This window comes from Triturus cristatus, chromosome 12 (genome assembly GCF_964204655.1).
Source record: "Triturus cristatus chromosome 12, aTriCri1.1, whole genome shotgun sequence".
Lineage (NCBI taxonomy): Eukaryota > Metazoa > Chordata > Amphibia > Caudata > Salamandridae > Triturus > Triturus cristatus.
The window spans coordinates 674,195,363-674,219,831 of NC_140595.1; the positions used below are offsets into that span (position 1 = coordinate 674,195,363).

At 44.8% G+C, this 24,469-nt stretch overlaps 1 protein-coding gene across 1 annotated transcript in view; it reads right to left on the minus strand.

The window, feature by feature from the left end:
• The window catches only part of CDH13 (cadherin 13), a 2,339,058-nt gene extending 2,316,085 nt beyond the window's left edge, over positions 1-22,973 (minus strand). Inside the window, exon 1 of the mRNA XM_085638428.1 lies at positions 22,615-22,973. Within this exon, the coding sequence (XP_085494554.1) occupies positions 22,615-22,659 (45 nt within the window). The 5' untranslated portion in view covers positions 22,660-22,973. The remainder of the gene's footprint in view (positions 1-22,614) is intronic.
• Positions 22,974-24,469: the final 1,496 nt, after the last annotated feature.

Consider the following 24,469-nt stretch of genomic DNA (forward strand, 5'->3'; position numbering starts at 1 on the left):
GCTCTGGCATGAAACTGGACAAAGGAAATGGGTGTAGCCACCCCTCTTTTCAAACCCTCCCATAGGTGGGTGCCCAGAGCTAGTCCAACCCCTTTCTTAGGTATAAGTAAGGAACCCCTGGCAACAGGACTTTAGATATCCCTGGACGAAACTCTGAAGCTGAATCCTGGAACTTCGACGCTCTACTAAAGATGAGAGGACTGAAGAAATCTCCCTTGGGGACAAGGAGTGACTCCCCTGCTTGGCAGGCACCAACAAAGCATTTTGCTGGTCTGCATCCTCAAAGCTCCTGCCGGACTCCGAAGTATTTGCAGCCCTGGAAGAGGATTTCCAGACTTCTCAGAGGCTGACCCGAGTCCCCAGCAAAGCTGAGACCCACAGCCCTCGTGAGTGGCGTGGAACCGGAACTCCTGGTCACCGTGCACTTTTGCAAGTGCATTGACTTCTCAACATCTCTTGAAGTCGTGCTTGGGATTACTTGTAGTCCCCACCTCAAGCAGAGAATCTCCCAAAGTTTGTCAGTCTAGTCACCCCGAGTGACCCGTGGGCTGCCATTTTGTGTTTCTCTTGAGGCTCCTTCGTGATCCCTGGTCCGTCGACTGGTGAGTCCCTGAGAAGGCAACTTTGATTTTCCTTGGGCTTCCCTGATTGCTCCAGATATGCCCTGACTCCCCACCATGTGGTGAGTCCCTCATACCTGGCCGGTCTGCACCGAAACATCTTTCTCCTTTCTGCGTGGGTTGCTGTTGCCAAGGCTTGTTGTGTCCAAGCCGGGCACCAAAACTGCAACACTCGACATCCTTTGTGGTACAGCTCAAATCCAGCTCCTGGTTGTCCTCGATGCCTTCTGGTCCTCGTGGCTGAAGAGTCAAGATTCACCTTCTTCACCTGAAACACCCAACAACGGTGGGCATTCGTATATTGTGCCCCTGGTCACTGGCAAGTGAACCAGACTCTGTCCTCTCTGATTTCAGGTTCTTCACATCTTCGATCCAGGCTTGGATCTCTTCGGACACTTAGCATCTTCCCGGCAGCAGCACTTCTTTGCCAGCTCCCATTAAAAACGACGACGCGACCCGACACCATTTGACACCTATGCACCCGGCTTCCCTGGGTGAGGTAACACAAGTACTCTGGTGCTCCCGTGGGTGTTGACCCTAGAACTTCCTAAGTCCCAAAGGGTTTGGTCCTGACTCATTTCTAAGTGTCCCTAATCTTTAAAAATCTAACCGCGACTTTCCCCATAGAAGCTAACTGGAGCTCGCTGCTGTGTTCTCACACTGCACATGGCCCCTGTGGGTCCCCTGTGTCACTACCTTGGGTGGTTCCTTGGGGTCCCAGCGATTCTACAGGCTCTAGGCCTTGTGTCTAGTTAAGTCGTGGTTCTTATACCACTATTTTAGTATATAGTTTGGCTCGCCCTAGGGCCTGACATGTATTTGTGCTATTTTACTGTACTATTTGAAGTGTAACTTATGTGTTTTGACCTCTAGCCTCATCAAGAGACTAGGAGGGTGTGTTTAGAAATAAATACATATATTTTATATATGTACCTGGTGTGGTTTCTTTCATTTAGCCATTCAAGAGATTATAGACTGGTAAAACACGCTGATTTACATTCCTTCAAGACTTAGCCTGAAGCCTGCTCTCCATAGTTACCACTAGGATAGCTTTCAATAAAGGTTGTCTTTAACCTATCATCAATAAGGGGTTGTTTGGACTGGTACAAGGTACCCACTACAACTAGTGGACAGCATATACCAGGCCAAATTCTCACAACGTCTAGTAACTCTTACAATAACAATGCTACCCTTCCTTAATTCCAAAACCTAATTGAACATTAAAGACCCCATCGGAATTATGAAATTCGCGGAACACCGTAGATCTGTGGTGTCATATCAGGAGATTTTAGCTACAGCAGCAAAAATATCTGGGTGAAATACAAAGGCAAACTGAGAAGTTACGATGGGAATGGGACTGGGAATTCCCAATTCCATTGGTACTTCGTCATTTCTTAGGGAAACCTTAGAGTCGCATCTGTAATGTCTATTGATGCCAGAGTCACCCGCATACCTGGTAATGGTAACCCTGAGGAGGTAGATTTAATAGGGATAAAACCAGGGATTTGTAATTCCGCTCTAAATCTAGTTTTAACTAGGCCTGGGCAAAAATTTCGTTCCGTTCGCGGAAATTGCGATAATTTGACATTTTTGCGTTCCGCGGAGAGCGCGAAAATGTCAAAAATTCCGGTTTCCGCAGCTTGGCGATAATTTGTTTCTTGCTCGCGCTGTAAAATGATACATTCTCGCGCGCGCACGATCGCCTTACCTGAATCCCTGCGTTCGCTGACAAGTTTTCTTGATCCGGTCGCGTTCTCCATGAGATGTTGTATTGTTTTTAGCCATTTGCGCTGTCTCGCGACAGTTCGCGCCCGCAGTGACGTCATGCGTCGCGCGATCACGTCTTTCTTCTCGCGATCATGCACCGCGAGAACAACTCAAAACAAGATGGCCGCGCCCGCAAGCAACCACATGGGTAAGTTGGCGACCCGCAACCATGCAGAAAATCTCGCGAACGTGCCGGAAAAAAACTTCCGCATCTTCGCGATATTTCTGCTTGTTTGCGATAATTTTAAACATTCTCGCGATAATTTGCGAAGGTTAATTCCGCAAATTCCGCCCACCCCTAGTTTTAACCCAAAGCCTACCTCCCAATTCTAAGACACTAAAGCTTGCTCTAACCCACACCTTTAAACTTATACCAACTCTAGCCTACCTTATTAGGCCCATCACAGTGCTGAGAGACTTGTTTTTATCGTACAACCATCTAGTAAATTAAGAGCTGTACATAAAACTTAAGCTCTGTGCGATCCAGTCGAGAATAATATCACACAACAATGGGGAGGGGAGTGTAAATATTTAATTTGCACAGTACAGTACTACCGAATGCAGAATTCGGCTGTAGAATTTCCATATCACATGCATTTACAGTCTGCAACACAGTAAGATAACGTGATTTGCAAAACAAAGTCTTAAGATATTTCACCAAAACTGGTGATGATAAGCAGATAAACGGTGCATCCCACGCCCTTACTCAGATACCCGAGAGAGTAGACCCCTGTCACAGTCTGCAGCTCTGAACACATGCTAGCTCCTGGACCGCCAACACTGGTGGGAGATGGTCTCCTGGACAACATGACCTAATTTTGTCAACATTTGGTAATTAAGAAGTTATTAGTCATAGCAAACAATTCCTCAGTAGTATAAAGCCTTCTCGCATAGCCCCAGACAGAGAAGCAAATCTTCTCCATCGATAATGCTTCTATAAATTCATACCCATCACTCAGCCGAACCTTGGCACATGTCCCTCCTCGGATCTTGCCCCTTCCCAAGTAATCTTCCTAGGAGTATGCCCAGTGCTTCATTTTTAAAAGAATAAGTGTGGGAGCACAAGGTTTTGTTCAGAAGCCCACGGCAAGCGCTATTGAAAGAGGTGTGACAAATACAAAGGCTGCTTGTATTGATTTCCGCAAAATACCTTTTGAGTCCACTTCCAGACATCGTTTTGGATCAAAGTTTGTGGAAGGAAAATAAGTGACCGGCCCAAAAATGAGTGCCGGCCAGACTCCACCTGCAACCACCTGCTCAAATTAAGCACTGAGGGTGCAATATCCTGTTCTAATGTTTCCACACAAACACTGTACTATGGTAATCTACATGTTCCAAGGACCACAGACCTGCCTAAAACCTCGTGTCATACTCCCCCAACACACACACTTGCAACCATGCATGCAAGCTCGAGCCTCCATGCTATCAGCCTGACAAGGCATGCTCGCGGCAGTTTGCAGCTAGTCCGACAAGGCCACTGGTCTCCATGCCCACACTAGCGCAGACATTCTACACTAACGAAAAGTAACCTAACACGGATTCCTGTCTGGCTGTCACTCCGTGTGTGCAGCCCCTGCCTGGAATGTGCAACCCAGACAGCTGCACGCTTCTTAGACTTTGCATCCAATGTCATACGTGTTTTGGTGGTTATGTCAAAGCACTGCTGCACAGCAGTCAAACATCTTGAACAATGTAGACCGTTTCATACTTGGAGTAAAGCCACCGACCTTTCTGGTGGGATTTGTCACTCGGTGATAGGGATGTACAGGGGCGTAGCTTGGTCAGTAAGAGTGAGGGGGTTTAAGTTGTGGATTTTCCAACAATCATGCCAGCAAAGCTTGCTAAAATACATTATGAAAAGCACAACACAAGGGGGGGCTTGGGAGGCAGTGGAAATAGAGAGGCATACAGATTGTTATGGGTTCTTAAAACACAATAGTTTTTCAAACTAACCAAGTTTTGAGAGAGAGAGGGAGAGAGGAGAGAGGAGAGAGAGAGTGTGGGCTTATACAAATCCAGCAGATACCTCACCATACCCAACCGAAAGCAATTGTACCCAACTATTTACTGCAGAATGCATATTTTAGGGGGGTGTAACACCCCAAACACCCCTCCTGAAGCTATGCCCAAGGGTATGTAATACAGAGCCGTGTCTTGGCCACTCAAACAGCTCACGTCTGTGTACTGTACAGAAAGGAGAAAGGACGGGAGAGAAAAAGCCGCCTTGGCAGCCGATGCACGTTGACTGGCGGCAGCAGCGGTGCTGTCCAAGTCTCGGATATTCTGGTTCCTGGCATCAATGTACACTACACTTCATGAAGAAGGAATGTTCCACTGAGTAACCAAGTGCTGGGCCTCCCAACCAAGGAACGCTTTACAAGCAGCTGCAAATAATGATATTGTTAAAAAGAGCCCTTTGACTGAGGAACAGTGCACGCCGTGCACGTCCACGAACATTCGCGCATTAAAAATGCATTCAAAAGCCTGTTATATCCTACTTGTGCAGTTTCCCACATGCAGTAACTCAATTAATTATCTGCCTAAAGCCATAAGAGTGTAGACATGTTCTGACACAGCCACTAATTACCCCACAGCAGATTAGGCTGGTTGTAACTTGCCTTTATTAAATGCGACTAACACATCATGATGAACAGTTTCATCCAGCTGATCCAAAAGGACTTGTACTAGGACATTCTGTCTGGATGGTTACCAGTTACATCGTGGCCCAATCACAGCAGTTGCAATGTTGAACAATAGTCAGCCAGAGACCCTAAAACAGGGGCAAAGTGGGCAGTGTCCCAGGCCCGCAAGCTTTCACGGGCCACCTGACAGACCCAGCTCTCTTCTTCAGAGAGTCTTCCCCTGATGATCTTGAATAATTCTTAGATAGTTTTAAATACCAATTTCCTTTCATTTATTCTTAATGTGGGTGATGCGTGGGAGTCTATTTCTGAAATTGAGAAACCGTGTGCTCATGTTCCATGCACCATCCTTAAAAAGTTTCTTTTAGATCGAAACAGGACCTCACATATGAGAAATGGGAGGGTTTCAAAGAGATTATTTGCAGAAATATTAGTGACCTCCTGCTGTGTTACAATATTGAATAACACATCACTATTCCAGAATATTAGATGTAAATACATTTTGAGGTTGTATAAGTGTGCCAGTGCACTGTCATTGACCTTGCCAAAGAGGGCACGAAAGAGCTGAAATTGGATCAAAAATGTAAAGTTGTTCCGAACAGGGACCCCCAAAATCCTTAAGAGGTCCCTGATAGTCACCACATCCATGAGAAAATGAAAACAACGTGAAGGAGGTGGTCTGACATGGATGTGGCGTGATAGCTTTTATCACCTAACGTTACCTCCCAGTTTCAAACTTGGGGACAGTGGATTAGTCTGAACACCATTGGCTGGTAGTCGATAATAGCCATTCTACGCCTCACACTAACTAACCTGGTAGATGAATATTGTTCAGTTTAGATCCCTAATATCAATGCCCAATCAGTTCATTTGGAATAGAGTGTATATTTCTGAAGCATGGCCCGCAGTATTTCAGCTGAATTCAGAATATGTAACCATTTGACTACATAAAGCCTATGATGAACACGAGTGCCTACACCCTTCTACTGTATGAAGGATAGAAGTAACACACTAATCAAACTATTTATGCTCAAAGTTCTTTGAAAGCAAGCAGCTCAATGTCAATTCAATGTTCAGCTTTTTGTGCAATCCTCCACCCCAGGTACGGCAAGGAACCTTTTCTACAGGAATTTTCAAAGGTAGGGATGCACACCTGTTTCATATTGTTTTTTTCAAGACTTATCCAATGATGCGTGCAGTCTGGATTGGTGCCATACCCAACAGGCACCTTAGTAAAATACATTTTCACATTTGGGGTGAATTAACACCCCAACCAAATGCACAGCTGAACTCGCCTGTTGAGGCCGTTATCCTGTTTTACAATTAATCCATGTATCCCATTATAATCGAATTTTTAGCCACTTTTATCGAACGTTTCAATCCAACTGTTTGTCAATGTTTTGTCACCACACGCGGAATGGATTTGCCAATTTACAAGTTTTCGCGTGCTTAAGCTGGGCCATCCGAACCTCTTGCATAAAACATGAAAGAAGCAATTTCGTCTGGGGCAGTGTTGTTTATTTTAAAATGCCCAATGCATTTCGGGCCACTTCGGGGGTTACTGAAATAACAAATAAAATTACCTGTATTACCATTAATATTTATGACAACACCAATGCTACTACATTAATGTGTAATCAAATTTGAAGCTCATGTGAATTAACATGCTTTTCAATGATTCAAACGTTACAAATAAACATCTTAAAACTGATGGGATTCTGAAAATAAATGTAAATGTTGTAGACTTGTAAAGCGCACAGCTGCCCCAGCAACAGGGCGTCCCGGGGCTGTAGAATCCGTCCTGGCTATCCCTGTGAGATGGTCCCTTTCTGGGTATCTCCAAGGTGAAACCAGGCATCTCCGGCGTCTGTGGGGGGCTGTTGTAGAGATGAGGCAAGCTTAATGCCCAGAGTTGCCGAGTGTGTTCCTGGTTAGAGTAGGTACCGAGGCGAGAATTATCGAGTCTGTTTTGACACTGGTCCACGACGGGAATTGAACCCTGGTCTCTGGCTGATTCTCTGCTTACGGGTCTGCCGCCTCTAACCAGTGAGCCACACCTCTCCACAAACATTCACACACTTTTTTTTGCCCACCCACAATACCCTCTGAACGGAGCATCTATCTAATCCCCAGTCCCTTCTGTGATTGCTCCTGCTTTTAACATTTCATATTTCGGTAAAGCGCAATCACGCCGTTCAACCTGCCTCCCCCTCGGATCTTTAATGTACTGTTGCCCCATTCTCACACAACACCTACTACCAGACACTCCCACGTCTGTCCATACCCCTTGCTCCCTTTCAATCCCCTCTTCTACTACGCTCTTTTCTTTCTTGCTCCAGAACCCTGAGGAGCTCACCTTTGTACTTCAAATGTTGACAGTTCCTTATCACTGTCAAGATTTGGTTGTGGGAAGCCATTACTGCACAGTCTATCAAAGTGATTAATGGACAGGTCACTCAGTGGGAAAACAATTTATAAAACAGCTTCCTGCAGTGTGGAGCGTGCATCAATTTACAAAGCCCTTGCAGTAATGCGTCGACGATTTACTGCGCGACGTGCAGCTCTTAATGCAAACAAAATCACTGAAATGTATGGAACCGGTGCTTACCAAGCAGCACTCACACAGAATAGCACACACTGAACATCCATGTGTAGGCACCGTCCAGTGATTACCTACACGCTCCTGCTCACTGTATGCCGCAGCAGCAGCCAAATTATACAACAGTAAAGTGGGGCAGGATGGACATTTGCAATTAATTAGAAATGGACATGCTCAGCCGTGTTTACGTCTCTGCTGCTTGTATTCTGGGCAGGGTCTCAGATCTTCTCTGACAGGGGTGTTTTTGGACACCAAGACTTGAGCCTCGTTTGCATGTGTTTTGTGTCACAGTTTTGTTGACTTCTTGCTGAATGTTAGCTTGTCACAGCTGAATTGTTTCAGAAGGTCAGTTCTCCGACCATGTGAAAGCATTATACAGAACTGCAAAACACATTCAATACCGTTACAGCTTGAAAGGTCTCAAGCGCTAAATGAATTTGCAGTTGAAGATGTACATTCATAGTGAAGATCTGCAAATCTGTCCTGTTACTCTGATCAGTGGTTTTTACACAACAAGGTGAAGTTATTGGAAACACAAATGCTCACTAAAGAAAAGCCATTTGTACTAATTTTCCCAAGGAAAACTCAAAATAATGTCAGGTTTTAGAGTATGTTTATAAATGTGGCTTTGTCAGTTCAGAATGCAGATCTGTCAATGATGCTTAATTATGACGCAGCGGCGGCTCCTCCGCTAAGGAGGAGGAGCGTTGCCCCACTGCTCTAAGAGCAGAGCAAAGGAAAAATAAAATGATAATAACCAAACATTAATATTTAATTTTTAGTCTGGATGCACGCTTCATTTTAGGGCGGGGCGGGGCTCCTGTGACCCAGATGGAGGAGAAGTGGCTGTTGCACCTTAAGTGCACATGACGGTCTGGCCGGCCATCTTGGCCCGGCCAAACCGCCATGCGCACTTTGTATGTTCTCGACCGGCTGTATTGTACAGCCTGGGTTGAGAACACGCATAGCATCCCTGTCCCTGTCTGAGTGCCGAACCACAGACCAATCACAACGCTGCTGTAAGGAAGTGTCATGATTGGCTAGGGGAGTTTGGGAGACTGGCTGCTTCTGGGAAGCAGGATACAGTGAGGGCGGAGGAGAGGCAACAGCTGGAGAACCACAGGTAAGTTCTTCTTTATTATTTTTTTTCGAACAAGGTGGACCACAGAGAGATCAGGTACATGTGGTTCACAACAGCAATTACAAAAACTATGTTTTTGTGCATCATAGTTATGGAAACAAACTAAGACAATAGGTGTGCTGTTGCCTGCCTGCTGTGTCACAGTTGCTTCAAAACATTGTTGGGTAAGCTGCCGGGTCCTCATAAATATGAAGCCCAAAATGTCATAGTAGTCCTTGGCATGGAAGGGAACTACTTTAAATGTGGAGGTCCTCCTTATGAAAATACAGAATCATGCAACTCTCAATGAGCTTAGTCAATGTCTTAAGTGGGCTGACCCACTGCTTTATGATGTAGTGGGTGGAAGGAACGCGTGACTAACAAACTAACAGACCAGTTGACAAAGAGGGCTGACTGGAAGCAGGAACAGGTGAAAATGCCAGTGAAAGCATGCCACTGATATTCACTAGTTATAGTTATCTCAATTAACTATAACTCAAGCCCGCGCCATACACAGTGTTGTCATAGATGATGTCATTTAACATGGCATGAGTTATGTAATATGTAAGGCATTTAGCAGTGCATGGCGAAACATTGTCCTAACTATACAACTACCCACTATACAAATTTGTATATATGCATTGTATGTATATACATACACATACACATACATACATACATATATATACACACACACACACCCACACATATGCTCAATCAAAAGGTCCTAGCTAAAACCAGATCTAAAAAGGGTCTTTGAAAGAAAAAAAAAACTAGAAAAGGTAGACCGCCTGTCAAAGGAGAAGCATGAAGTTTTCAAAATGTATATTCTGTGTGATACAAACTTTAATGAGCAATGGACTGGCTTATGACAGACAGAGTGCCTCTTCAGTCCCTGATAAGCTTAGGCACTCAATATATCATCATATATGCACTCTGTCACTCACCCTTTCACTCATGCTTCCATGCATCCTCTCACTGATGTATTCTTGCATTCATCAACTTACTCATTCTCAACATGGCACACTCAAACCTAACATCCATGTGCAAGTTATATTAAGAGAACAAAAGTAGAAAGAGAACATACATGCTGCTTAAAGCTGGTGTGCATATGCTTGCAATACAATTTAACATAGCCGTGAATGGCCGTCTTGCACAGGTATTGTACATAGTGTATCACACTTTTAAAGTTCCAATAAGTCACATTAAGAAGTAAAGTGTTGGCCATCTAGGAATGGTAGGACAATGATCCAATATGAACAATACCATTCCAAGATGGTCACCGGGCTTCGAAGCAGAGGTAGTGCAGGGAGCAGAACACTGCAGGTGAAATGAGCGGCAAGTAAGCAGCCTGATGGCATCATCCTTGGAACTGCAGTACACATAAAAGGGAGAGGACAAAGAAGATAAAATGGAAAGTTAACTAACTGGTCCAACAGCCCTGGCACTTAAGTGTAGTCTTATTCCAGGAGTTGGGCATGTGTCAATCATTCACAAATCGCCACTCACGGGGCCTGTAGTCAATGATTGGATTGCGATTGCCTAATGTTTTATGCTCTTGTGGATGGAAATAGAGTGTGAATGACACATACAAGTCAATGGTATCAAGTCACATATTACATAAATGCATGTTTGAATGCATTTTGAGATCTTTGTATTGCAAGAACCTCGCAGATAACTAAACCCGTCATCAACCTGCCATGCCCTGCTACGGAAGTCTGGCAAAGACTATCAAAGTGTAATTCTTTTACTTCCACGGTTTGTCAAAGGGCACCATGAGTACTAACACCCTTGCCTACGGATGTAAGCCAACATTTCACATTACAAAATACCCGTTTACAGATTTTAACATGGTGTAATAACAATACACCCATAAAGGCCTCTTGACTTTATCACCTTTTCACAATAAATAAGTTGAGCTTACATCCTTTGTGATACATTTTCCATAGTAAACAGATGAGAGCTATGGTATTAGACAGAATTATTCACTGTGAACCAATCAGACTTCTAGCCTTCATCATTCGCTCATCACCATCAACAGCTGAAGCCTACTGTTTTGCATGTTAGTTCTCCTACAAGGCTCTCATCAGGCATACATCATAAGATTAAACGTACACACAAAATTAGAGATGGGAAACTCTATATAGTATCCCATAGGTGAATCCAAAAAGGATTCTCATGCTGATAATCTTCTACCCACGTGTTTTGTTAGAGGCAGTAACCAGCACCAAACACCTTACCCACTATGGTAATCTGTGGGATTCCCTATGTACAGGCTTCAATACAATCTAATATGAATCCACCAGGACAGGTCTGTTGGCTTTTAGATAGGTTTTTCACACTAAATGAGTTAGGCCTACTGCCTCCTTTTCATAATAAAAAGATTAGACATTTGGTCTCCGACATAACATCCCTTTCAACCAAATAAGCCTCCTGCCTTACCACTTGCTTTCAAACCTTACCGACAGGGAGTCCTAAATTGAGCAAAAGCTACAAACCATCAGGAAAAAAGTAATAAAATTATAAAATCTAAAAATAGTCATTTGGTAAAACAATATAAGCCCCTTTTAATAGGCCTTGCAAGGATTATCACATTCAACCCCAAATGTTTGTCAGAGGGGCTAACAAACATCAAAGTTATGCCCACAAAAGTAATTTATTAGATTTTGTGCAACAAAATACCGGTGTACAGCCTTTGATTTTTTAAATCTATGCTGGTCCGATATACTTACTGTTCAACTCAAGAGAGGAGAGAGGTTCGAATGTGTTGTGGAGGTGCTCGCCAATAAAGAACATTTCAGTGTTGGCTGAAGCCCAGCAAATCCGTACCCATCCATTTCATGGTACACCGCCACCAGAAATTTACATAGGAATCAGTAGTCAGTTTTGAAACGCAGTTGCCACTGATAGACTTGTGGATCTGCAGCTTGCTATGGACTTTTGGTCATTTTCTATAAGACAGATGGGAAACAGTCTTGCTTTCCTTAAAGAAATTGATTTTGTTCTGGCAAAGGTGTGTGGATCTATGCATCGACACATGGATGGAAGGCTAGATCAAAAGATGAATAGATGGAAAAGTAAATGACTCCCTTGTAAGTGATAAATAATAGAGCGACAGGAAGGTGAAGAATAGCATGTGTAAGAATTGTGATAAAAACACACACACCTCAACAAATAGTGACCCTATATTTATTTCCACTGCATTATTCTCCATTTTCAGCCAGATGTTTTAGACAAGGTTCATCCCATGCAAACCTTTTCAGCATGGTGCCATGGAAACACAACCTCCCCCCAATTAATTTATTTGCAGTTTATTCACTTGTCCACAAAAATTGCAAAGGTACAAAAGATGTTTTAATCGCTACATACCAACAGATTTCACTCACTTCCACAAGTGGATTTACTATATTTGCAGGCCCCTAGAAATAGTTGTGGCCCAGGTACATCATAGTGCATACATAAAAATGACCTTACATTTTTGTCTGATCACAGCCTCGGCACCAATTTGGTTGACATATGAGCAGGTCACCATATCCCAACAACGTGATCTTTTTCATCTACAGTTTTGGCTACAGTAAGGATTCTGCAGCTTGGCTTGATTCTGATAGACAGCTGAGCTGTAATCGCGTGGTTAGCTCCAGGAGCTGGTGATGACTACCTCTACTGCATTTCTGAGAATACCAGTCCAGGGGCTGTGCAAAACTTTGACCCCTGCTGCAAACCTCTTAATATTCCAATACAGATACTTTTATACTTTATTATAATTTTGTTGGGATTGTGAGCTGTGGCTACTAAACATATTTTAATTGGAGTCAAGGTTTAAATGTTTTCCCCAAAAAAAATATGGCTACCCCAGCATTTTGTATGCCTAGAGCCATTGTTTTAGTTCATCCTCACATTTGTTTAATTTTGATGTAGATGATAGAGCTTTGGAAAGGAGGGCCAGATATTCTCTACACAATGTTGCTAGACAGGAAGCAATCATGCTGAGAGAAGTAAGACAGACCAATTACAAGATGAGGAAATGTGAACCCTCTCATCTTAACTGTGAAACTTGGATATTCACTTATATTGCACCGTGGAATTACATTTTTTAAAACAATAAACATACACTGTCCAACACGATGAAGGTGGAAAGGACTCAAAGTCACAGTTCTAGCAGTTGCGCTGCCTGAATAAAATGTCACATTGGTATTATCATACTGATGTGTACGCTATTGAATATGTGCAATGTGGCGCGCCAAGAAAAAAAATATCTTTTCATGATAAAAAGGCAGTATTACAGTAGATAAATATGGATTTCTGCGTTGGCAAATAATAAAAGTTATAGGAACAAAAAAATGAACAATTTTACATAACTTTTTTAAACAATTTTGTACCAGATGGCACAGGTCGCGGTAGGAGGCAGACCAACCTGTGTATGATGATGTGCCTTGGTGGAGTACCCAGATATCTCAAGGGTCAGAACTAGGTATGGGCAGAATTTCAATTTTGCCAGATTTATTGAAGTAATTTTGGTAATTCTGCATTAGTCTTTGATGCAGGATTTTCAGATAATTCCGCGATTACTCCTGCACACGTAATTTGGGGTGTTGGGAATTTCTACTGTAAGAGCACATTGAGCAAGCTAATGTATGATGTTACAATACATACATTTACAATGCATGCCTTTGCAACGCAATTTTTACATCGCAACATCCACTACAACGCAAAATTTGACATCGCATGCCATCACAACTCATTTTCAGAAACTACATTTACAATGCATTCCATTACATTGCATTATACTATTACAACACATACCATTACAACGCATACCATTACAATGCAGGTAAGGTAAGTGTTGGATAGTGTAGGGGTAAAAAATACGATTCCCACTCCAGTGAGTGCAACAGTAGGGTAAGTGTTGGATAGTTTAGGGGTAACAATTACTATTCCCACTCAAGTGAGTGCAACAGTAGGGTAAGTGTTGGATAGTGTAAGGGTAAAACCTATGCGTTGTCATGGTATGCGTTGCAATGGTATGCGTTGTAGAGACATGCGTTGTAATGGCATGCTATGTAAAGGATGTTGCGTTGTAATGACCACATTGTAAAGGTAGTGCGATGTAATGACTGCGTTGTAAAGGTTGTTTCCCTGAGCGAGCATGAGTGGCCGCTCATGAATCATGTTCTGCTGCATTTAGCTCTATTTCTTAGTTCAAAATGGATCCTCACATCCTTTTTAGACGTGAGGGAGCAGTGTTTTTTTTTTACTCTAGGAAATTGTGCCTAAACACTGAATTGCTCTCCTCGCTGAATCTCGCGGAACTCTTTGGTAATTATGCGTGATTGTGCTCCACAGAATTACGCATGTTACGCCCACCCCTAGTCAGGACGTGTTCCTAATCCCCATATTTTCAGTGGTGATTTTCTTTCATAAGGCTGTCAGGTAGCATTGAGATGCATTTAACTTAGGAAGTTGTCTGGTAAGAGCTAAGGCAAGGTGACACTGTCTACCTCACAATCCAGACCAATGTAAACTCCCTTTTTGTTCACCTTCACAGCTGCAGGTGCCAATTGCCAAGACCTTTCACACCAACCTTGCACAAACAAAAACTACATGAACCCTTGACTTCTGAAAAAGTTGGGGAGATTTAGAGATCCCCCTTAACATCGGAAAAACATTAGAGCTTTGGTTTGAAAACAAAACTTTGCTAAATGAAATTAAAAGTGCCAATTCTCCTCATAACCACCTTTCACAGACTGTTCAGCATTCTGAAGAGAGAAAGTGTGGGTGATACATCACATACGCAGCTCAGTCTGGATAGCCAACTATTGATGACAGACATTAGTGACTAAGTACAATTATTATAAGTACATTACTTATCCATCATTACTCCTACTGGCATTAGTCAATGAAATGAAGGCTGTGTGAAAGAATCTGCTCCTGGTGAGTCACAAAGTATGCTATTTTGCAGGCAAACTTGCTGTTTGTGCTTTGTTTTCTGCAATATGCCCTTACCTAAAATGAGATATACCCTCAATTGCATTTAAGTGAATTGACCAGACCACAACATAGACCTAATATTAGCACACATGACTTTGCCTGCTTAGAGTATGGCAGTGAATGCATCCATTATGAAGCATCACAACTGCATTCAGAATCCTAAAAATCAATGAAGTAAAAGAACAATCTAGAGGGCAATGAGTTGCATGTTTTACTGCCTAGCACTAAGCAATGTAGTTGTTCACAATTAAAATCCAACATTCTCGAGTGACTCTCCACTGTGCCCTGGCCTCAAGGAACAGCACTACATGTGGGCAAGGCATTTGGGTGGAGTCATGTACCCAAAACAAATGTTTAATTGGTTTCCAATTAAATATATGGTCCCCATCTCTTCACTCATTTGAACATAGATATAAAATACCATCTGTGCACCTCTGGATTATTAAATGAATTATAGAAAATAGGGTACATTATTAGTGCAAATGACGATGAACAGCACACTGAAACCTTTCATCTGGTCTACTGTTACCCACTCTAACAACAACACATTAACAGGGCTTGGAGACCTTCACATGGACAATCTCTGTGACAACATATTGTGTCCTACTGCACAGTTGACTCTTGCCATCACCAGTGACTCCATAGATTGCACTGTGGTTCTTTCCATGAAAAGCCACAGGAATGACTCATCCTCTGCTAGGTACTCTGTTGAAGCTCCATTTCCAAGGCACACCTTCAAAGACAGCCCACACTCAATTCACATCACTTCCACCGTAGACTGGTTTTCACTTGTTTTACCGCCTCTTGCATTTTATGTGCCTATTTCTGGTGTCTCCTCTTGGTCTTTGCTGATCGTGTCCTGCTCTTCATCAGGAACCTTGGCTTATAACTCACGGTGCTTCATGTTCAGTCCACGTCACTCCTTCCACTAGTCATTTCTTCGTCGTCTACAGCGTTCTCAAAGCTTGATTTATTGTGCTGTTGTCTTCATACTTGTTGCCTCCACGTGATTTGCTCCCACTCGCCTTCCAGGCCATCGTCTTCTATTGTACCACTGGATCTATGAGGCGCTGCCATAAATACTGCACAGGTACATCCATCTGCAGTCCCTTGTCCTTTCACAACTTTCCCTTCCGTGCTTGCATGGCCTGAACCTGGCAACTAATAGGTGAAACATTGGGTTCCAGTTTACTGGGGTGGCAGAGTGGGCTAAAGAATGGTGATGGATTAAAGCCAGATCAGTTGACTGGGGGTGAGTGCTTGCAATGTTCAACACTCTGTCCATCATTTCCTTCGGTTTTTACAAGTGTTTCATCAGGATTAAATAGAGTACTTGTCCTTTTCTATGGCACTTATAGGATTGTTCAATTGAAAAATACCCCATATATATGGCCTTCACCAACACACCCTTAGAAAATAGATGTAGATTCTGTCTCTCTCCTATATACATTATCCAATTTTGCATTGTTGTACTTTAAAAAGATCTAGCTTAGAAAACACAGGACACCATCCAGGAAACAAATCGTGATTGGAGTTTGGGAAAAAAGTGCTGTTAACCAATCTCTTTGCAGAGTTTGAGAAAAATACTCAATAAAGCAATCAAGGAATAGCAGTTTTAAAAATGGACATTCCAAGTAATACTTTATTTTTCAGTACAGCGAAGCACTGCTGACCGCTGTTGTGAATCGCCAGCGCACAGCAGGAAATCAAAACCAGGCCTTTTTATGCGAGTTCCACAAAAAAAAGTGTCGCTGTTTTCAAAGTTCTGCTCCATGGTGAAGCCGTCCAGTCACTTCTCTTGAGGTCACAGATGTGAATAGCGCATACGCTGCTAGTCATTTCAAAATCGAGGCTCATTGCCAATTGCAGGCCCGGGGGAGGACCCGCCCACAGGTGTGCTGCAACAAGCCACATCCCTTAAGTCCTGCAACAAACATCCCTCCGCAGAATGAAATCAGTGCACCCTAACACAAAGCTGAAACACCATTTCTAGATGTTGATTCTGATGCTTGGGCTCAAAAGTTGGCAAACAAATGTGCCCCTCAAAATAGATCCAGCAGTCTGCTGTTCAATAATCACTTGCGCCTAAAGCTGAGGCAATCTAAGGTTTGTAGTGCACGTGGTGAATGAACTCCATGACAAGGCGGGCCTCCTTCCATATCCTTGTCCATAATGTGGTCTTTGGTGATGTCATGAGACCACAGATCTAAACCAATGAGTGAAGTTGGAAACAGGCATAATTTTTCATAACACACAGGTCACTAAATCAAACATTCAGTCTCCTAACATACATTAATTGACAAATGTCCATAAAGTTCTGTCAACCACGGCCAAGACTCAAAACAAATTACATTTTCTTCTGATAAGAGCCAAAATTAATTTTTCCAGTTGGGTTTTCTTCAGAAGTCAACAGCCTAATTGCTCCATCACACAAACAGTTGCATCTTTGAAGACTTGGAGGCGGGAGCTGGAGTCATTGTGAAGATCTCACTGCCTACATGGGAAATATTCGGAATTGACTTTGACAGTTCTGTAAACACAAGTGTATGATCATCTAAGCGTTTAAAGGAAAGCACTACGCCAATCTCATTACAACATAAAATATGCATTATCTGCTTATGAACAGAGCTCTGTAAACTGCTTGCATCCATCAAGTGCACGAGAGATCATGTAAGTGCTGTAAGCAGCCTGGAGATGTACCTCAAGGGATGCGGCCCACTCCTTCCTACTTAACTTTTGCATTGATAGCATGCATATGTTGATGCGGACTCTGGGCGAGGATCCTGCACCAGGCTTCGGTGGGACAAGGGCGAGTCCAGTATACAATGGAAACTCGATTCAAGAAAATCTGCTTACTGACCCCCCTTCCCGGCAAACACAGTCTTCCGTCAGCTGGGCCGTAACACCAGAACCTGCACCCTGCATTCTCTGTAGAGCTGAGGTGTTCATGGAGGTCCCCAAAGGCTCATACAACATTTTCTGGATAGCCACAGACTATGCATAGGAGTTTATTAAATGCAAATTTATCTCAGGTGAAAATCAATTAAATCTATCAAGGATCTGGCCCTCCTGGTCCCAGGGTAGACGCCCTAGTTTTAAACCATCCAGAAGTGAAATATCTAAAATCAAGTAAGCAATTTCAGTGTCTACCTGTAAGAGCAGAGAAAGTTATTCTAGACACTTCCCTGTATGCTTTAAGTGTTCTGTAAGCTCAAGGTGCGTACAACATCACGGGATACAATCCATGTAAGAAGGAAAGGGAGGGACCGCTATCGCCCCTCAACTTAGATCTGCCCTCTAAATCGGTCAGTAACAAGGATTGAGTTCCAAATGTTCAAAAGTCACAACACCACTGGATTCTAAAGATTCAACGCTTGCACTTGGTAACGTCCCACACTTTCTTTAAGCTACATTCTAGACTACATCAAGAGGAAATGACATATCTTGCTAGTCAGGACTAATTCACGTAGCCACTGGCACTGCCAACAAGAGGACCAGGTCATATTGTGGCTCTTCCCGTGTCTGAGCTCATCATACCCCAAGGGAAATCCCTAAAAATCAGTGACCATAGTTAAGGACCTCCACCTCTCCTGCAAGCAAGGCTGGCAGGCAAGTCTGCATCAGTGCTTAATTTGAGCCAGTGGTTGCTATCATTTTGGGGACAAGCAATGTTTTTCATAATCAGAATTTGGCCCAGGGAAAAAAAGCAGAAAGGAGAAAGAAAACAAGCACAGCTGTGACAGAGGGGGAAGCAGGGACGAAAAAGAACTGGCAAGAGTGAGAGGAGAGACATGCAGTGAGGGTGGCGAGTCATGAGGTGGAATGAAAACTAGGCAGCCTTGGCCATCGGCATCTCCCGGATCTCCGACATTCAGCAGTGCAGGCAGCAGGCTTCTAAAAATAGCTGCGGGCCACTCCTCTTGGGCATTTTTTTTGTTACAAACTGTGCGCTGGCTGCATCCAAAACACATAAAAATGAAAAAATTGTTAATACTGCTTCCTGCCAGGGAGGCAGTCTCTGCCAATGAGATATAGTTTACATTTTCCTCCTTCATGTGAAGTACAAGGGACACTTGCAGAAGCATGGGAAGTTCTGTTGGGACGGCTGCTTCTTCCACAGAAGAGATGTTTCTTAAAGGTGCAGTGTACCACCCCTGCTGAGGCCACTCCTCCAGCACGTGGAGGCAGTAGCTAGCAAGGATGCCATTGGCCATGATGTAAGCAAGGACAATGCCCCGTGTGACTGCTGAAGGGGTAGGAAAATACAGCAATTTTCTGGGTCCAGTGAGCCCTTCAGGGCTCTGTACCCTGGTGCCACTGCACCTGCTACACCAATGGTAACTAGGCCCCTGCGTGTAGAGTGTCCAAGATGTGGTTGTTAAGGGTGGTGCTTGATTAAATGCATCACCAGTGTATAAAAAAGGTGGAATAATAAAATCTAATAGGGGATCTAGAAACGGGTGGAGAGGGCAGGGCTGAGAGACCACCAGATGAGGAGCTGTTGATATTATTGTAAACACGGGTCTGAGGGTGGGCACGGCTCAATGCCGAAGGTAGGTGTGCTCCAAAGCATTCACTGGGACAGACTCGCTGTAGTCTCGGTTAGCGCCCATTGATTAGACCAACATACGCGAGAGGAACTCTCTGCAGGTTAAAGAAAAGCCCTGGACTGGAATCAGTGTCTTTACTGGCCCGGAGTGTGGCGGGCACTAATCGTTTCCACAAACTAGTTATGAGCGGGCCATTTGATCCGAATGATAAATACATATCCCTCATATGCCACCGCCCCCACCCCCCTCACAATTCAGTAATATAACGTGACATAATAAGGTCTGAGCTGCAATGTCGATAAATATGCAATACTTATAAGAGTAAGTACAAATTGCATTGTTGCAATATAATTATTCTAATAATCGGCCGCGGACTATATGAGCTCCTCAGGAGGCGGTGCCGCTCGGTGGAAGCGCTGGTGGTTACACCCCGCTGGGGCACAGCCCTCCCCTCACTCGCCCGTCAAAGGCTGGGGCTGGTGACGGAGCTCGTCTGTGTGTGAAAAAGATCGAGAGAGTGCCAGAAGAGCGAGGCAGAGAGAAAGAGAAGAGAGGGAGTGAGAGAAGAGAGGGAGAGAGCAGCAAGAAAGAACAGCAAGACTGAAATAGAGGCGGAAAGAAGCGAGGCTTAGAGAGAGAGAGGGGAGGGAAGGAGAAGGAGAGAGAGAAAAGAGCGAAACAGACAGAGAAGAGCGAGGATGAAAGAGAGAGAGAGAGGAGCAAGAATGAAAGAGAGTAGAGAAAGACAGAGAGAGACACAGACAGAACAGCAAGAGAGAGAGACATGAAGCGAGAAAGAGAGAGGGGGGGGCAAGACTGAAAGAGGCAGATAGTAAACAGAACCGAGAGAGAGAGCGAAAGATACAAGAGAGCAAAATGCAGCAATAACGACGAGAGAGAAAAAAACAAGAATGAGACATAGAAATAGCTAGAGAATGAAATGAGAAAGAGGAGGATAAAAATGTAAAAGAAAGAAATGAATAAGAGGGGAATGCGATACAGTTGTGGTTAAAGAGAAACGCGGACTTGGAAAACAACTGCAAAACTGAAGACTCCTCCGCCATGTGTCACTGCCTCTCACTGTCATTTACAAAAGTTATTTTGAGTCGTCTGAATCGTGGCCATCAATGTACTTCCATCTGAACCCCTCAGGTTAAGAATGCGAGTTATTAGTAAAAGAAAGTTACAGGTGCTCAGCTCTTGGTTTTTCCGCACCTGCAGAACCCCACGAAATAGTTTCTCCATATCAGTAGCGTGAGATTGTCTGATATAATTTCCTATTGATCATTCGGGTTTCCGCCCTCTTGAGCATGCACGGAACGGCGCGTGAGATCAACACAGACCCTGCCTGTCCCTGCAGCCCAGCCACAGACAGAGCAGTGTAAGTGTCTGGGACAGCCCGGACAATGGCCGCTGAGAGGGGCAGCCCTGACAGGAGACCCTGAGAGGGGCTGCCGTGAGAGGAGACCCTGCGAGAGGAGACCCTGAAAGGAGACCCTGAGAGGGGCTGCCCTGAGAGGAGACCCTGAGAGGGGCTGCCGTGAGAGGAGACCCTGCGAGAGGAGACCCTGAGAGGGGCTGCCGTGAGAGGAGACCCTGCGAGAGGAGACCCTGAAAGGAGACCCTGAGAGGGGCTGCCCTGAGAGGAGACCCTGAGAGAGGAGACCCTGAGAGGGGCTGCCCTGAGAGGAGACAGCTGACAGCTCCGAGGCACCGGCAGCACATTCCGTTACACGACGAGCAATGCACGGACCACGGCCGGGACTGCACAGCACACGCTGCCCCCCCCCCCCCCCCCCAGCATGATTCAGCTAATTATCCGGTATATTGCACTGAATACACCGTGCAGCCCCCGAGGGGTGGGCTGCGAGCTACAGCGTGTCCTCGTGCTCGGTCACAGACCAGCCGAGAGGCGGTCACCGAGAGCTTGTAACCACACCAGCCTTTCTACGTGTGAAAACAGGTAGCAGGACGGAGAAACCGGGCGAAAGGCGCCCAGAGCCAGCGGGAGAGATGGTGCGACAGAACCGGTGTCTGTGTGTGGGTGTGTGTGAAGGAGACAGCGGGTGTGTGACAGTGAGAGGGAAAAGGGTGGAAGATGGAAGAAGCAGCAACATAGAGTGAGATTGTGTGTAAAAGAGGTAGCGGGGTAACGAGGTAGAATGGATTTTGAGAGAGGGAGCACGAGGAGAAGAGGCATGGAGGAAGGGGGAGAAGAGAGGAGGAGAGAGAACAGAAATGGAAAGAGAGAGTGATAAAGAAGTAACGAGAGACATTGAGAAAGCTGGGGTGGAAATTAAAACGTGGTGGGGGGGGGGGGGCAGAGCGTGTGCGACAAAGGAGGGAAAGAGGTAGAGGGCATCGCACTACTAGAAAGTGCCAGACACAATACCCCATGCACCCTTCTACAAAAACAAAACAAAAAAATCCAACATCCGCTCATAAACACCCAACCCATTTAAACAATCTCCGACCCAGCACACTGCCCTGAGCTAGAACTTGCAAATGCATAATTGTTGATTTTACACAACGTTGCAACCAACAGGCGTCAATTCTCCAAGGCTCGCCTAATTACAACTTATCGATTACAACATTAAAACATTAAAGGTGCATTCTTGCAGCTGGCTCTGGTGCCTTTCGTGTACAGAGGGCAGTGTTGCTGCCCCTTCCCCAGCAGGGCACCCCTTTAAAAGCACACGCCTCCCGCGGGGTATAACACACCCATCCAGAGTCCAGAAAGCCAGCAACACCAAGGACGTCTGCCCAAAAACAGTACAGCCCACCACTCATGGGCAAGGAGAACGTTCAAACAGGAGTGCAGGCAAGTAATGAAGCCGATATATGTTGAAGTAACAGTACTGAAGTAACGGTACCCCCAACCTTTGGCAAGCATCCTAGGCTGCCCCAGGGAAGACAGCAATAATTGCCACCGAACCGCCAAGTCTGGGGTGACATGTCTTTCCTTCAGCCTTATCCAGAGCAGGACCAGGGCGCGGGTACCCGGGCAAGCCCCCGCGCGCCCCGGGGTGCCCAGCACGTGCACACAGAGCCATCCATTTATAGCAGCGCGCGGCAGCTGCCAAGCCTTTCAAAGCACTCTGGCACCCAGTGCAAGTGCCCATTAAAAGTTCACTCACGTGAGGCGCTACGGGTGAAACAGCGCGCCCCCACCCTACATCCAGGTATTAGTCCCCAACGCCATCCAGTTTCTGAAGATTTCCCTAAAAGCCAACCTTTTTAAAAACCGTCCAGAAATTCGACACAAGGCTTGCACAGGTGAACGAGACAAGCGCCAGGATGAGAGGCGAAGCCCCCCTCCACACCTTACCTGGGACAGCAGGAAGCAGAGGGCGGCCAGAGGGCTGGGCTCCATGTTACCGCGGCGGCTGGCAGGGACCGGAGGCTGGCTCAACCAAGGCGCGGTGCTGCACTGTGCATATTTCCACTCTGAAGCAGCCTTTGAGAAGACGCCGTGCCTCCAGAGCCAGCCCACTTCCCAACTAGATCAGCAGCATCATTGGAAAACATTGGACGCCGGCTGGCTCCCCGGAACCAATGATTTCACAAGGTGCGCTCGCTCGCGCAGCATCTCTGCCCGTTCCACGCACACCGGGTACCTGCCTCCCGCGGACGCAGCCTCAAACTCTGCTTTATTGCACCGTGGGCTGAGCTGCACTGTAACAAATCACGCTTTATGGATTCCAATGGTATTCTGCTTTTCTCTAAACTGAATTGCTTTGGGGAAATCGCTGGCTGCCTGGACCACCGGCGGAAGGCAGCCTCGTTATTAAAATGCCAATAAGGCATGCTTTACTTTCACTAAATCACACTCAAATGGCAGGAGTGTGCTGGAGCTACGGTTATTGCCTACCCACCCTACGGATGGGAGTCTTCAGTGCACCGTGCAGCAGGAGAAAATAATTATATTTTGCGAGTCCCCTCGTCTCACAAATCACAATGCAGACCGGTCAATTGTATTCCACAGGAAAAATCAATCAGAGGGAATATATTGTATTCATTGCTCAGCCAGAAGGAAGGAACTTACTGTTCACTGCACTTACCAAGACCTACCAAGGACGAAGTTCCGAGATGCAGCCTCCAAGACAAGGATGCTGCGCTAGGCGGCAACGCTGCAGGCAATGATCCAAATACAATGCTAACTTCACATTGGATGGTTTTACTTTGTCAGAGGAAGGCTTTGAAGTATTGCTCAACTTGGCTAATTTCACGCATGGAAAACAGGTAAAAATTATGCCTTTCTTAGGTAATATATACAATTGAAAGTGAAGTGCCATTCTGAAACCTGAGCACATTTACATTTGAGCAACATTTCCAAATTGATGGCAAGTTAAAAAATATAATTTATTAGTTTTTTGTTGGTCAGAATTTCCTCTCAGCAGATAAATGGCCTTATTTAGAATCTGGTAGAAGCTCAGTATCTGCCAAAAAGTAATGGATGTCACAGCTGCTTTATTCAAAACATATTTATGTCAATGGTACCCTAAGTGCAGCATAAGGGACATCCACCAAAAAGTGGGAATGTCCTGCTCCACCAAACTTAAAATAAGGCCCAAAGTTCAGTGTTATTCTTACCATGAAAAATGTGCAGTGACACTCCTACAGACTGATTGCCTCTTGCTGTTTATTACGCAGGGTGTCAGAATCATTTGTTGATGTAGCACCCAATTTGTTCTGCAGCCTTCACCCACATGGCGGCCATCTTTGTTATGAGTAGCAGAACACTCCTCGTTCTGTGGTGTCACAATTAGTGCCCTACCAATGCATTTGGGATATTTGAGGTGTGTGAAATCACACAAAAAAATCCAGGAAATTTCAGAGAATGTTTGATCTTATATTTTTCTCAGACACAGGCACGCTGATTTAACAGACAAATGAATAATTCTATGGTTCACTTCAAGAGCAACAGATACAAACAGGGATAATTTCACCTATTGCACTGGTGATAAACACAGTTAGTTAGTAGAAACAGTATAAAGTTTGCTAAAACCAGTGTTCAAAGGCCTTCCAGGACATTGGACAGGATGAGGACGAAAAACACGCACTCACTTCCGGAAGCCTGTCTGCATCTTTCCTGCTTCTGCGGTAATTCGAGCCATAATGGATTTGCAGCTCTAATGAGGTCCCTCTCTGATGACGCCACAGGGAGCTCATGAATGCCATTG